The 13,561-nt window shown below is 29.4% G+C and overlaps 1 protein-coding gene across 3 annotated transcripts in view; it reads right to left on the reverse strand.

Moving 5' to 3' along the window:
- Positions 1 to 6,927: 6,927 nt before the first annotated feature.
- The window catches only part of LOC129907084 (sodium bicarbonate cotransporter 3), an 80,236-nt gene continuing 73,602 nt past the window's right edge, over positions 6,928 to 13,561 (reverse strand). Inside the window, exon 12 of one of the 3 annotated variants that reach the window (XM_055983139.1) lies at positions 6,928 to 7,007. In XM_055983139.1, coding sequence (XP_055839114.1) covers positions 6,948 to 7,007 — 60 coding nt within the window. In that variant the 3' untranslated portion in view covers positions 6,928 to 6,947. Of the gene's footprint in view, positions 7,008 to 8,339; positions 8,651 to 13,561 lie in introns of those variants that run through there. The other 2 variants (XM_055983135.1, XM_055983138.1) reach the window with 2 other exon arrangements.

Raw genomic sequence — 13,561 nt, forward strand, 5'->3', positions numbered from 1 at the left:
ATTTATACTCATGAGTAGAGTCTTTCACCTCCAAAGGAAAGCGGTTATTAGAACTGAATGATTTATTGCAGCCATATTTAGCCCAGTTACTTTGGACGTGGCAAATTTTTGAGTGCTTACTAGCGATTTTCAATGAAATTCACTTTCAACGAGTTAATGCGGGAAACCGACGAAGTTACGAATACTAGAGTTACGCGCGACAGAGTTACGCCCGACAAACAATTTTGGGTCTATAAAGCTTTACAGATGCAATTGTTGCATCTGTAAAGCATTATAGAAGCAAAATTGTTAGTAGGGCGAGCGTCAAAGTTACGCGAAACCGAAGTTACGAAAAACTAGAGTTACGAATTCTAAAGTTATGTTAAGCTTTGACATGTGATTTTTGGGTTGGCAACAATTGCGAGGAACGATATGGAATTATGATACAAACAAGAGATTAACATTTTTCAGAACTAAATGAGTAAAGCGAAAATGGGTGTTATTAATTTAATCTTGTAAAATTTTGATTGGATAGGTATAGATATACATATATATGGTTTTGTTTTTGTGAGAAGATCGCAAAAACGTTGAAATAGAAAAAAAAAACATAAGTATACTTATGTAAGTTTGGGGGACATAATTGAATTTAACTTCTTATTTGTCCAACTAATATTGCAAATACGTATTTTTTTTTTTCTATTAATTAATATAATTATTCATAGCGTATTTTGTAATACCCACTTTGTTATTATTTATATTAAAATAATAACCAAACCACCCCTTTTTTTTACAGACTTTATTTTGGTGTGGTGAACTGATGTGCAATGGGGTTGTTTTTTGCATAAAAAGATTAAACCACACCCATTTTCGTTAAAATCTATTAAAATAACCAATGAGAATCGATATTCTCTTATTTATGTTTCCATAATTCCATATCGTTCCTCGCAATTGTTGCCAACCCAAAAATCACATGTCATAGCTTAACATAACTTTAGAATTCGTAACTCTAGTTTTTCGTAACTTCGGTTTCGCGTAACTTTGACGGCCGTAACTCTGTCGCGCGTAACTCTGTTATTCGTAACTCCGTTACCATTTCAGTTAATGCAGTTCCTAATTTTTTGTCTCATAATTTTTTTCTATTCTGAATTTTTCTTTTTCAAATAGGATTTTAATCGTTTTTGAGTGTTATTTTGATGATCCAAGCCTAGTACGCTGCTGAAGCGAAACGAAAAATTTTGAAGTCCCCAAAGTCAACAGCGGACATGTTAACTAAAAAATACCATCGGATATTATAGAAAAGTAAAAATAATTCAAATACAAATCAAAAAACTCAAGAGAAAACATCAGAAAATAGGACAAAAACAAAACGAATTTAATTTCGTTCAAGATTTCGTTAACGAAATTTTGTATGGAAAATTTTGTTTCGCTTCAGCTGCGTACTAGGCTTTATTGAAAACAAAATTAAATATTGAGTAGCAATTTTTGTAATTTTGCTTATTAAGTCTTGTTAAAATTTTTGAAATTAGATAGTAGGAATTTCGGGAAAATGGATCTGTTTAATGAAAAAAAGGACTTAAAACATAAAAGTCATAACTCAAGAACGAAGTAAAAACGACTTGGAACTATCCCAGGAATCCAAAAAACAAAAATCATTTACCTCTTATATGTTTCCTTATTTCAAAAGTTTTATAATTTTATAAAAAGAAAACACGATTTTAGAAACATGTTCCAAAACATGAAAAAATTATTTTGCATGCTTTACAAAAAATAGAAAAGCTTATCATTTTTTATATTCGATGATCTAATTTAATAAAAAAAAATAAATAATAAAAATAAAAATGCTTTGCTTTAAAGAATAACACAGCCACACAAAAAAAATAAAACTTCTGACCTGGGGTTGCGACTAGGTTTTTCATATAGTTTTTGGGTCGCTGGTCAGGTTTTTGAGATAACCTCAAAAAATGTCACGAAAAAAAAATATTTTTTTCTCTGATCTGGATGTGCGAATATGTTAATCATATAGTTTTTAAATCGCTCAATCCAGATTTGAAGTCAATTTCGCTCTATCGCGTCAGGTTTCTGAGATATCTTCAAAAAAATGTTAAAACCAAAAAAACAAAATTTCTTATCTGTTGTTGCGACTAGGTTTTTCATATAGTTTTTGGGTTGCTAAAACCGAATCCGAAGTCTATTTTGCCGTATCACGTCAGGTTTTTGAGATATTCTCAAAAGATGTCAGATAAGAACTTTTTTTTGAGTTTAGTAATTTTTTGAGGATATTTCAGAAACCTGACGTGATACGGCAAAAAAGACTTCGGATTCTGTTTTAGCAACCCAAAAACTATATGAAAAACTTAGTCGCAACCCCAGATAAGAAATTTTGTTTTTTTGGTTTTGACATTTTTTGAGGATATCTCAGAAACCTGAAATTATAGGGCGAAATTGACTTCGAATCTGGATTCAGCGGTCCAAAAACTATATGATTAACATATTCGCATATCCAGATCAGAGAAAAAATTTTTTTGTTTTCGTGACATTTTGTGAGGTTATCTCGAAAACCTGACGTGATGGGGCAAAACGGACTTCGGATTCGGTTTCAGCGACCCAAAAACTATATGGAAAACCTAGTCGCAACCCCAGGTCAGAACTTTTATATTTTTTTGTGTGGCTGTGTAATTAAAGGCAGCATGATGCAGTGGTATCAACTGTATCAATTATTCAAAGCCCCGTGGAAAAAAAGGGACGCGAGGACACAGGGAACCTGTGACGTGTCTAGCAAGATATTTTTAGAGAACTTATTTCCAAAATAAATAAATTGCACGACTGGGGTCGCACGTACTTGCTCTTATGGTAAAAGTTACTCTAATGTTAAAGCTTTTCATTGAACAAAATAAGTGCAAAAAATATTAAATCTGTTTTTATAAATAACACTGGTCAACAAGGTTTTTGCCACAAGAACCAAAATATACTTTTCTAGTAGTTTTTGATGTGCTGAACTCGAATCTGAAGTCAGAAAATTGTTATTGGCCTCCGTTTTTGAAATATTACCGTTATAAAATGCTAAAAACCGTCATTTTGGCTGTTTTCGAGGTTCTGTTTTAATGTGGGGTAATTCACTACAAACAAATTTGTAAAGGTGATTATAAGAACAAATATTCTTCTTTCAAAAACTGTTTAAATCTTTCCGATATCTCTTTTAATGCCCGAGATATTTAAAATTTAAGTAGCTTTCTTTGAATCAGAAATAACACTGGCCAACCAAATCAAAGCCGTTATAAAATGCAAAAAAAAGTTTTTTTATAAGGGTTATATTTCAAGAACGAAGGCTAATAGAATTTTTCTGATTGCGGATTCGAGTTAAGCACCCCGAAAACTACCAGAAAAGTATATTTTGGTTCTTGTGGCAAAAATTCTGTGACCAGTGACTTAAACTTTAGATTAAATTTAGTTTCTCTTTGGCTTATTAACTGAAACTTAAGATATCTCGAGCAATAAAAGAGATATCGGGAAAACTTAAACAGTTTTTGAAAGAAGAATATCTGTTCTTATAATCACCTTTACAAATTTGTTTGTAATGAATTAATTACCCCACATTAAAACAGAACCTCGAAAAAAGGCAAAATGACGTTTTTTAGCATTTTATAACGGTAATATTTCAAAAACGGAGGCCAATCAAATTTTTCTGACTTCAGATTCGGATTCAGCACCCCAAAAACTACTAGAAAAGTATATTTTGGTTCTTGTGGCAAATAAAAAGTTAAATTTTGTTGACCAGTGTAATTAAATACTTCTTCTTTCTTTTCTTCTCCATTATCGACGATAGTCATGATCTCGGATGGGGTCACAACTCTCCCACTCTACTGCTTCACACTACGGCTCCGCATGTGGGGTTCGCCTACCGCTTTAAATGATCTTTTACAAAAAAATAAGTATGGCATTTTGTTTCTTGTATAAAATGGAATTTTTAGAAAAAATTTTTCGAAAATCGTTAGAGCCGTTTTTTAAAAATATAATTTTTTATATACAAAAATTTTCTAATATTTTTCAAAAAAAAAGTTGTTATGCCATTTTGAACAAATAATTAATTTACACATAACGGATTTTCATCAACCCGTTTCCAAAAAATTGATTTTTCAAAAAAAAAAATTGAAATATTTTTTTAAAAATCCAAAAAGGTGTTTTTTGAAAAATTTTTAGATTTTTTAAATAATTTTTGTTTAAACGTTTCTGTATACAAATTTTGGTCGAAATATGTTTTGTTTACGAGAAATTCATAAATAAAAAAAAACACTTTTATGGCAGGTACCGTTAATAAAGGAAAAAAAATATTTTTTTTATTTCCAAAGAAAGCTTTTATGTGTTTTACCACAAATTTTGATCAAAATCGTTAGAGCCGTTTTTGAAAAAAATCAACTTTTCTATTTCCGTTATATGACAGGTACCGTTAGTTTTGGTTCTAAAAAAAAATTACAATTTGTCCTCTAGGAAATCACCCAAAACAGTTAACTACCAAGTCTGAAGAAAATAGCTCCAGTAGTTTAGGCTGTAGCTCGAGGGTCCTACAGACAGACAGACAGAATTGCCGGGCCCACTTTTTTGGCATTCTACATCATTGTAATGTCATGTAAAATTCTTATCTCAAGTTTGATTGTTTTTTACGAATCCTAAACTTGACCTATAGTACCTACATATCGCAAGTAAAAAGCACAATGCCCTGATCTTAATAATTTGGCTGATAACACTGTGTTACAAAATAAAAAACATGTTAATTACTTTTGAAGTGACTTATCAGAGGTATTGTAGGTATGAATGAGTACATCATACTACCGCATTTTTTTTCATAGACCCTCAAAATTTAAAATTATCGTCAAAAAAACCGTTTTCAATGTTTTCAAAAACGGCTTCAAAAAATCTTTCTTCGTTTAATTTGAGATGTTTTAACAGTTTTAATTAAAGGAGTATTTGTAGTTTTTAAGCCAAAAAGCATACGGATTTTTAAGTTAGTGACTTACTAAATGGTTTTAGCAATTTACTAAATCGTTTAAAATTTTGCGCTATTTTCTTTTTGTAGAAGAAATTGTAGAAGCTATGATTTTTTTTACTAGAGGAAGAAATTTCAATTTATTGGGAAGATCGAAGGAATGAAAAATTAATTTCTCTGTTGATACTAATGGTAGAAAAATTGTTATTTTCCTGCCCATGCCCACAAAAAAAAGTGCCAATACTTTTGACCGGACCTGCCAATCTTTATGTATTTTGACGTGCTGAATCCAAATCTGAAGTCAATTTTGCCCGACCGAAATTTTAGCTCCCATACAAATTATCGAAAAAAATTAGCCGAGTTAAAATTTATTTGAGAATTTTTTTAAAAAAGCTTGATTATCTCAAAAAATGGTTTTAACGGTTTGAATAAAAGAAAACCTGCTAAGGTGATAAATAAGGTCTAATTTTTGAAACATACAAAATATTGTTTGGATCATTTATACCTATGTATATTGTAGATATATCATAGAACCATTTTGTTGTTGTTTTCATTGACTTTTTGACATAAGCATCCGACTGCTTTCGCCAATTATAGTTCTGGCTTTTCTCCTGAATGAGTTAACGGCTTTAAAAAAAAATTCTGTACCAAGAAACCGCAATATAAAATGTCTAAAAATTTTCAAAACCAATTTTTTGGATATTTATTTTATTTTTGCTTTCAATTTCTTTGAAATAGCATACCAATTTTTTTTATTGAAATATTATTGAAATCAAATTAAAATTTTTGTTTTATCAACGCTGTAAACAAATTTAACATTCTAAGCTTCTTTAACCATTAGAGATCAGAGGAAGTTCGTGCGGCCAGTCGTACATTTTATTTCAAATGAATCTTTATAAATAAAATCAATTAATGTAGGTATTTCTTGTAAGTGACGGTTTTTTTTTTTAAAGGTTGAGTTCTATGTTTTTCCAATTTTAGTTTGTAACTTTCATTTAGATAATTTTTTCATATGTAGGATTGTAGGTATATGTATATAAAAAGTTATAAGAATTTAAGCAGCACCTAATATTAGGTCTGTTTGGGTACTGCCTAAAACAGAAATATATCAACTTTTTTCAACATTTCCAGCCCAATTCCTGTTTGGGTACTCTGAAATTGTGCATTTTTTCACAAAAAGATTTCCCCTTCGTGCAAATTTCTGCCCCAAAAATTTCTTCGGGCAAAAATCTGATGTCTGTCAAAAGGTAGTGCTTTCTCTTTTTTTCTTATTTGGTCTTGTCGCACAACAAAAATAAAACAAACTACAAACATGGCAGTGTGGCTTTGTGTTGTGTTTTTCAAAATTAATAAGTGTTTTTATGAAAAAAAAAAAATAATAAAAAAGTGCTTCAAAAATAATACAAAGTTTTTTTTAAATTTTTTGTTTCTTTATTTATTTTTTTCAATTGGTGTTGTTGTTTACATTTGTTGTTGTTAAAAAGAAAGCAGAAAATTTTGTCAAAAAGTGTTGGGGTACTTTTGCTCAATTTTTTTTTCTCTGAGAGGATTTCATCCCCACTCCTCAAAATTTGACAGGTTTCATATTTTTGTCCAAAAAGAACCCAAACAGACCTATTATATCATATCTATCTTACTTAAATGTATAATGACATATCATGCAAATACAGAAAAATGGAATTTAGTACAGAATGATGTCAAGATTATGTTGTACGATATTCATTCCATCTGTTATTAACAACTAACCATATTTGAATACGTAATTTCGTCCTTCAAAGATAGTCAAAACTATAATTCACTTTCAACCAAATCTCTTTATTTTCCAGAACGTAAAACAATTTTCCACAAAAATATTATGAATGTATATTTTATTTAGTTTTTTAACCATTTTATTTGTAACAAACATCTATACCTACACATATATTTACATGAATATAATTATTTGTACGCTTGTCGGTATAGGTTGTATTATTAGGGTTTTCTCCATTTAAATGTAGGAACCTGGCTCGGCATAACTGATGATAATTGCAAGGATTTCTAAAAATAGCTGAAAGAGATAAGTTGAAATTAAGTACAACAACATAAACGACGTAAAGCCCATGTATGAAATGTTTGTGTCGAAAGTATAAATGGCTGCTAAGACTCAAACAAAGATCCTGTACAAAATTGAAAATATTAAATAATTTGTTTTTAACCAATTTTACAATGATTTGTTCAATTTTGCACAGCGTAGACTAAAAAACTAAAATGTTCATGTTGTTTAACTATATGTTTGTGATAAAAACACTCTATTTCAAAGATATTAAGTTATTTCCATGTGAGTATATAGTTTTTTTTTTTTTAATCTCAGAAAGACTACATTTTTTAGTTTTTTTTTTTTTTAACAACATATATTTTGAGGTTATTACTATTTACAGAAATAATTTATGTTATAATAAAACAATTTCTATTATCTCTATTGAAAAAATTGCTCCATCACTTAAAAAATTATTACAGAAAATTCTTTAAATACTTTGTTCTTAAATGTGGCACAATTATTTATTATCTTCAAATACATTCACATATAATTTTATTTACATAACCTGAATTAAAATTTGTATTGAATATAATTTATTTGATTATTTTTAAATATAATTTTCATAATGTTAAATATTATATAAATTTTTTTTATAAATTATAAAATCACTAATAAATATATTTAGATTTAGACAATATCGATATGTTTTTATTTTTAAAGGTAGGTCAACGGTGTTTTTTTTTTTTTTTGTATATTTTGAACTTTTATGAGGGAATATTTATTAAAATTTGACTTAGGTACTTGAGATCCTGGTGGGTTAAAGAGTAAACATAAAATTTAATATTGCTTTTTTGTTATTTTATATTCAAGTTATTTCTTATATTGAGTTCAATCTTAATACGAAATAACGAGTTTTTTTTTTAAATATTTTTCTTGTAATTTACATCAGGTTGGGAATTTCGATTTTTTAGATCTTAAATTTAAAAAGTGTTTATATCTGTCATATTTCAGTTTATAGTCGAGTAGTAATTGGCATCAATCTGCTTTACTTACTCTAGAGACCTGACACAAAGAACATCATTGAAGACGAGCGTTGCAACGGAAGAACCGAACCGAATAAGACTAAAACTTTTTCAGCTACAAAAAATGAAAAAAAATTAAAGCAGTTGAAAGCAAAAATTAATAATATTCTATCGAAAAAAAAATCTATTCTTTTTTAAATTTTTAAACAAACTTTAACAATTAAGTTTAAATTTAAATTTTGTATGTATATTGCCTTGTTTGTATTGATTGAAATACCTAATTGTTTAATAATTAACAAAAATCTTTAAAAAATAAATCAAAATCAAAAAATATTTTTTCAATAAAATTATGCCTTAGAATTTATATATTCTAATCTACACCATGACGACGACGTTGAGATTTTTATAGTGCTAAAAAGATTAACTAACTTATGAATTTATAAATACACATAGATTATAGATATAATGTAGTTTAACTAAGTGTGAAGTATTTGATTTAATATAATTATAACAGTACTTAACGAATCTAAATGGCTTTTTGTTTTATTTTATATAAGTGATTCAAACGGTCGTTTCTGGCAGCACAAAGAACTTTCGGCTGTTTTCATATCCACTCCAAAGCTTTGCTTTTGTTTGATTACATGTCGAATTCTGAAAACAATTGGGTTAATTTTCTTTTTTTTATTAATGCTTTTTTTTTATCTTCAAATGTATTTCTTTAGTTTACTACATGATATTTGTGTTGGATGTGTATTTTCTATGGATACATAATTATGTACCTATGTACCTAATTCAAAACAATTTTCCAGAAAATATATAATGGTCAAGACTTTTTAACTCCCGGGTATGGTGACAGTAAAAATAATAATTATATTGTAATTAAAAATATTAGGTATCACTCTTTTTGCCAAAAAACACAAAAAATATTGCCATACTTTTCGCATGTTTAAGCTGCAGTTTAAAAAAAAAAAATCTGAAACCTCATAAAGAAATTGAAAATTTATTTTTGTTTGAAAAAAAAAAAATTGCATTGGGATTAACCTAGCAAGCTAAGTAGTAGTTTTTTTTTGTGATTCCATTTTCAAATCCGATTTCTGCTGAAATTCACTCAAATAAGATAAGCAAACATTTATATACTCCTGCTCTAAATTAACGCACATCTCTGTACTTTTGCAATAAGATCCCTCTATCTTTTTTTAAATGGCTTTAAAATTTTAGTGTGTAGTTTTATGTGGTTGCTAATTTTATGACAAGTTAAAAAAATGCTAAACACTACCGAACAGTATCAATCAACATCAACTTAAACAACATTATAACAATCTAGAGTCGTCTGTAGATTCCTTAAGTAGTTTTGCAAAGTACCCAAAAACCGCGTTTTTGACCTGTTAGTATTCAATTATTATTTCAAAAACATGACGTGCCAGTGCATTGGGCTGGAGTCCGATATTGAAGGCCTTGTGTGAGCGTCTCATAACGTGGTTTGGGTGGCACACAAATTATAATCTCAAGGTTCCCATTACTGGGTTTCTGTTAGTTTATTCCAATCCCACACATTCTTACATTATGTAAACACAGCTCACTTTATTTAAAATCATTCGTAGACGTTATCACCCTTAGTAAATTGAGATTATGCATGTTCAGTTCAGGTTTATCACTTAAAAAATTAATTAATCCATTGCTACAAAATTTTGGACCAATTTAGAAATAAAATCTTCAATGGACACTGTGGTGTATGAGTAACTTTGTTGTTATGTTGAAATAAATAACAGGCATTGAAATAACTCTCTGACCAAATTAAGTTGACGGTTATATAGCGTTGATAAGAGGTGTTTTTTTTTTATTACAACTCAGGAGTTACTCACTTTTCATTTTGAACACAAAACAATAACAAACTACACAAGTAAGTATTTGTTTGGTTTTTGCTTTAACAGTAAAATCAAAAAATGAGCAGATACTGAGTTTTAGAAAAAAACACAGCTATAGTAAGTAATATGAAAATATATTTTCAAATCAACGTGAAAATTTTTTAGTGATTTAATGTTTTTTTTTTTTTACTCTAAAGCCGCATTTATTTTCATTTCATCACTCGTAATTCATTTTTCAATTAAACACTTTCAACTTTAATTTGTTTTTTCCCTCAGTGTTTACGTTTTATGTGCACCCCGCAGTTAGTGTTAGGATTAGAAGCTTTTAATAAGCTTCTCCTTTTTCAAAATGAATTTTTTTAAAACCACTTTAAATAATTATAATTATAATTATAATTATAATCAGTGTTTGTTACAAAACTCCTCCGAAACTGCTGGACCGATTTTTATGAAATTTCGTAGACATATCGGGTAGGTCTGAGAATCGACCAACATCTATTTTTCATACACGTAAATGGTTAGGAATGCTGACCATTATTATTATTTGTTTTAATTTTTGGAAACAAATTTTTCTGTTTAATTTCATTTTTTTAAGTTCAGAACTCTCCAAGATTAGAGCAGATATGGATAGTTAAAAAAGCTTATATTTTGAGTTCTATTTGTCGCATAGATTAAGATTAAATTATACAGGCTTTGGAGAAATGACAGAGCATCAGTCTTAATATTCAGAATGTGAATTTGTGTTAATTGAGCCTACTCATATAAATATGAAAACTCACGTTATTCAACCCCTCGAAAATCACATCAGGCCATGATTTAAAGTTGCTAGACTTTTTAATTCGTTAGAACGCCTCCACTCCCAAAATTTGCAGTGGGCTCTCGGTCTAATACCAAAGACACAAAGTTTCATAAAAATCATTTTAATAACAAGGTCCTTGCCGATTCTCACACTTGCCCGATAGCCCCCAAAATTTCTTAAAAATCGTTCAAAACAAAATAAACAAAAATTTGTTTGGACCCTAACCATCTATTAAAATATAGATGTTGGCCGATTCTTAGTTTAGGGGTCTAAAAAATAGGTGTTTGCCGATTCTCAGAATAACCCGATATGCGCACAAAATTTCCAAAAAATCAGTTCAGCCGTTTAGGAGGAGTTTGATAAGAACTACCGCGACACGAAAATTTAATGTATTACATTTGTTGTTGAGACCCGATTTCTGTTTGTATGTATTGAAAAAGGTTCACACACTACAGAGTCAAAAATTGGAAATAAATACTAGAAAAGGTGGAACGAAGTCCTCCGGGTCAGCTAGCATGATATATAAATAATATTGTAAATATTTTATATTAATTTGACAAAAATAAAATATTCTTAAATTAAATATTTTCTGAAAAATACACAAAAATTTCGCATGATGTGGTAAGTTGTTTGTGTGTATGTGTATGTATTTGTATGTGTCTATGATGTATGCTTTCTAAAATCAATAAAGAAAATAAATTAAAGACCAACAAATATTTTAATATCTTGACTATTTATTTTTTTTTGTAGCTATGTTTATTCACTGTTTCAACATAATTATGTTTCTACCACATACAAACTAAAGTAAAACTATTAATACTGATAAATGATAAAATTACAAAAAAAAAACTAAACATGTAGTTTTTTCAAAAAGAAAAACTTCAAATACATATGTTTTATGTACATAGGTATAAATAATATTGTTATGGATTTTTTTCTTTGTTATTTCTATGAGGTGTGACAAAAATCTATATGTTTCTACATAATAATATCTTATAATGCTTAAAATATGGATTTATGAACTAAATAATTAAAATATGACAAGAAATTCAATCCAATTGCAAACACAAAGCACAGCCTATTATTTTTTTTTACTTATAGGTATATTTTTTTTACAAAACTTTATTTTTTTTTTTTAATATTTTAACATATCCAACATAAAAGAAATGTATACGTTGGGCTGGTTATTGCTTATCATTATAATTAATTTTTGTTTTTAAGCATCTTAGGAATTTTTAATTTAAGGCTACTTATTAATTAATGTTTTAAGAAGTTAGGTATAAGGTAAAGAAGTAAGCTTTAAATTATTAGTAAGAAAAAAAACAAGTGTAAGTAATATTAATTTAATAAGAGGTATCCTTTAAAAAGGTTTGTTTGCGAGATTGGATTTAAATCCCAAAAAGAGATAAGTAAGAGATAAGTTATAAATGCTTTTGATCTCAGAATTGTTTTTTGTTATTTTTTTTTTTTAATTATTATTTTGACACAGTTAATTGACATCAATTCTATTTTCATTTGTATTTTTAACCAAACAATGTGAAGAAATGATATTGCACTGAGGACATATTTGTTTAAGAATTGGTTACAACTGATGTTTTTTAAAGTTAAGAAATTCAAAACTCAAATACTAAAATAGTACTTAAAAGTCTTAAAGATGCCTTATAGCAAACATGTGAATACGGTTTTTAGTACAGTATTCAAGTAAAGTCTAGTATTCAACAGACAATAGCTAAGGTTAGCAATAATGAGCCAACTTTAAAAGAAGAGGATACACTATAATTCGGAAGACACTAGCGAGAAAAAAAGACCCCGGAAACCAAAAGAGGTTTTCCCATATTGCAAGGAACAAATAATCGACTGTTGAGAAAAAAGGAGCACTCTAGAAAGGACACTAGTCTGACGACGACGACGCACGTCAGATCATTATTAATTATTTAATGTTGGTACTATTATGACTTTGAAAAATTGGGCTTCTTTCACCACTTTTACAAATTGTGGGTCCTTTTCTGAAGATACGATGAATACTGTTCTACAGCTTGTTGAAGAAAACCGTCAAGGGGCCAGCAGAAATGCCAGTACTGATCTGCTGAGTTCTATTAGGTGACCAAACCGAAACCCCTAGTTCCACCAAGATTGAAGGCAAACGCATGCAGCCAAGGACGAAAACTATAAATAAATGCTGTAGGCAAGAACCAGAATTGCTGAAAGAGGATCCCGTGAGATCTACATCTAAAAAAAGGAAAGAGGAACATCGAATTTTAAGACGGAAGTTGAGGCAAGTCGAAAAAACAAAATCCCTGCGGTAGCAGGGGTTACATCAGAAAATTCTATAAAAAAAAGTGAAATAATATACACAAGAATATCAACAGTTTTAAAAACTACTAGCTACTACTAGCGCGAAGATGCCCACAATTGCGCTTTAGAGCAAAACCCATTCATCTTCGACGATGTGACCTGCAAGATGTGAAATCAGGGATCTCAAGACCCATTAAATCGCATAAAGCTGCTGCTATGGATGGCCTACTTGCCGAACCGTTCAAAGCAGTTGGAGCCTATCGTCGGTCGGTGAAACCGGGAAAAGGTGTAACTCCAAATTTAATTTGTTAGCCAAACCTGATATCTAGCGTTCCTTAAACTGGGTATCAACTTAAAGTTTATAGTTTTTATTTAATTACATATACATAGCTAATTCGAAAATGAAAACTCATACAAATGCCTTCAAAACGATGAGGTCTTAATGCTCTCCTATAAAATTTGCTAAAATGGAGTTACACACTTTTCTGGTTTCACCGACGATATGGGCATACATCTGTAAAATAAGGTCGGAAGAAAGTCCGCTCAAATGGAAACTCATCATAGTTTGCTCCATTTACGAGGGACGGAGAGGGACACGCTCTG

The sequence above is a fragment of the Episyrphus balteatus genome, chromosome 1 (assembly GCF_945859705.1).
Source record: "Episyrphus balteatus chromosome 1, idEpiBalt1.1, whole genome shotgun sequence".
In the NCBI taxonomy this organism is placed as follows: Eukaryota; Metazoa; Arthropoda; class Insecta; order Diptera; family Syrphidae; genus Episyrphus; species Episyrphus balteatus.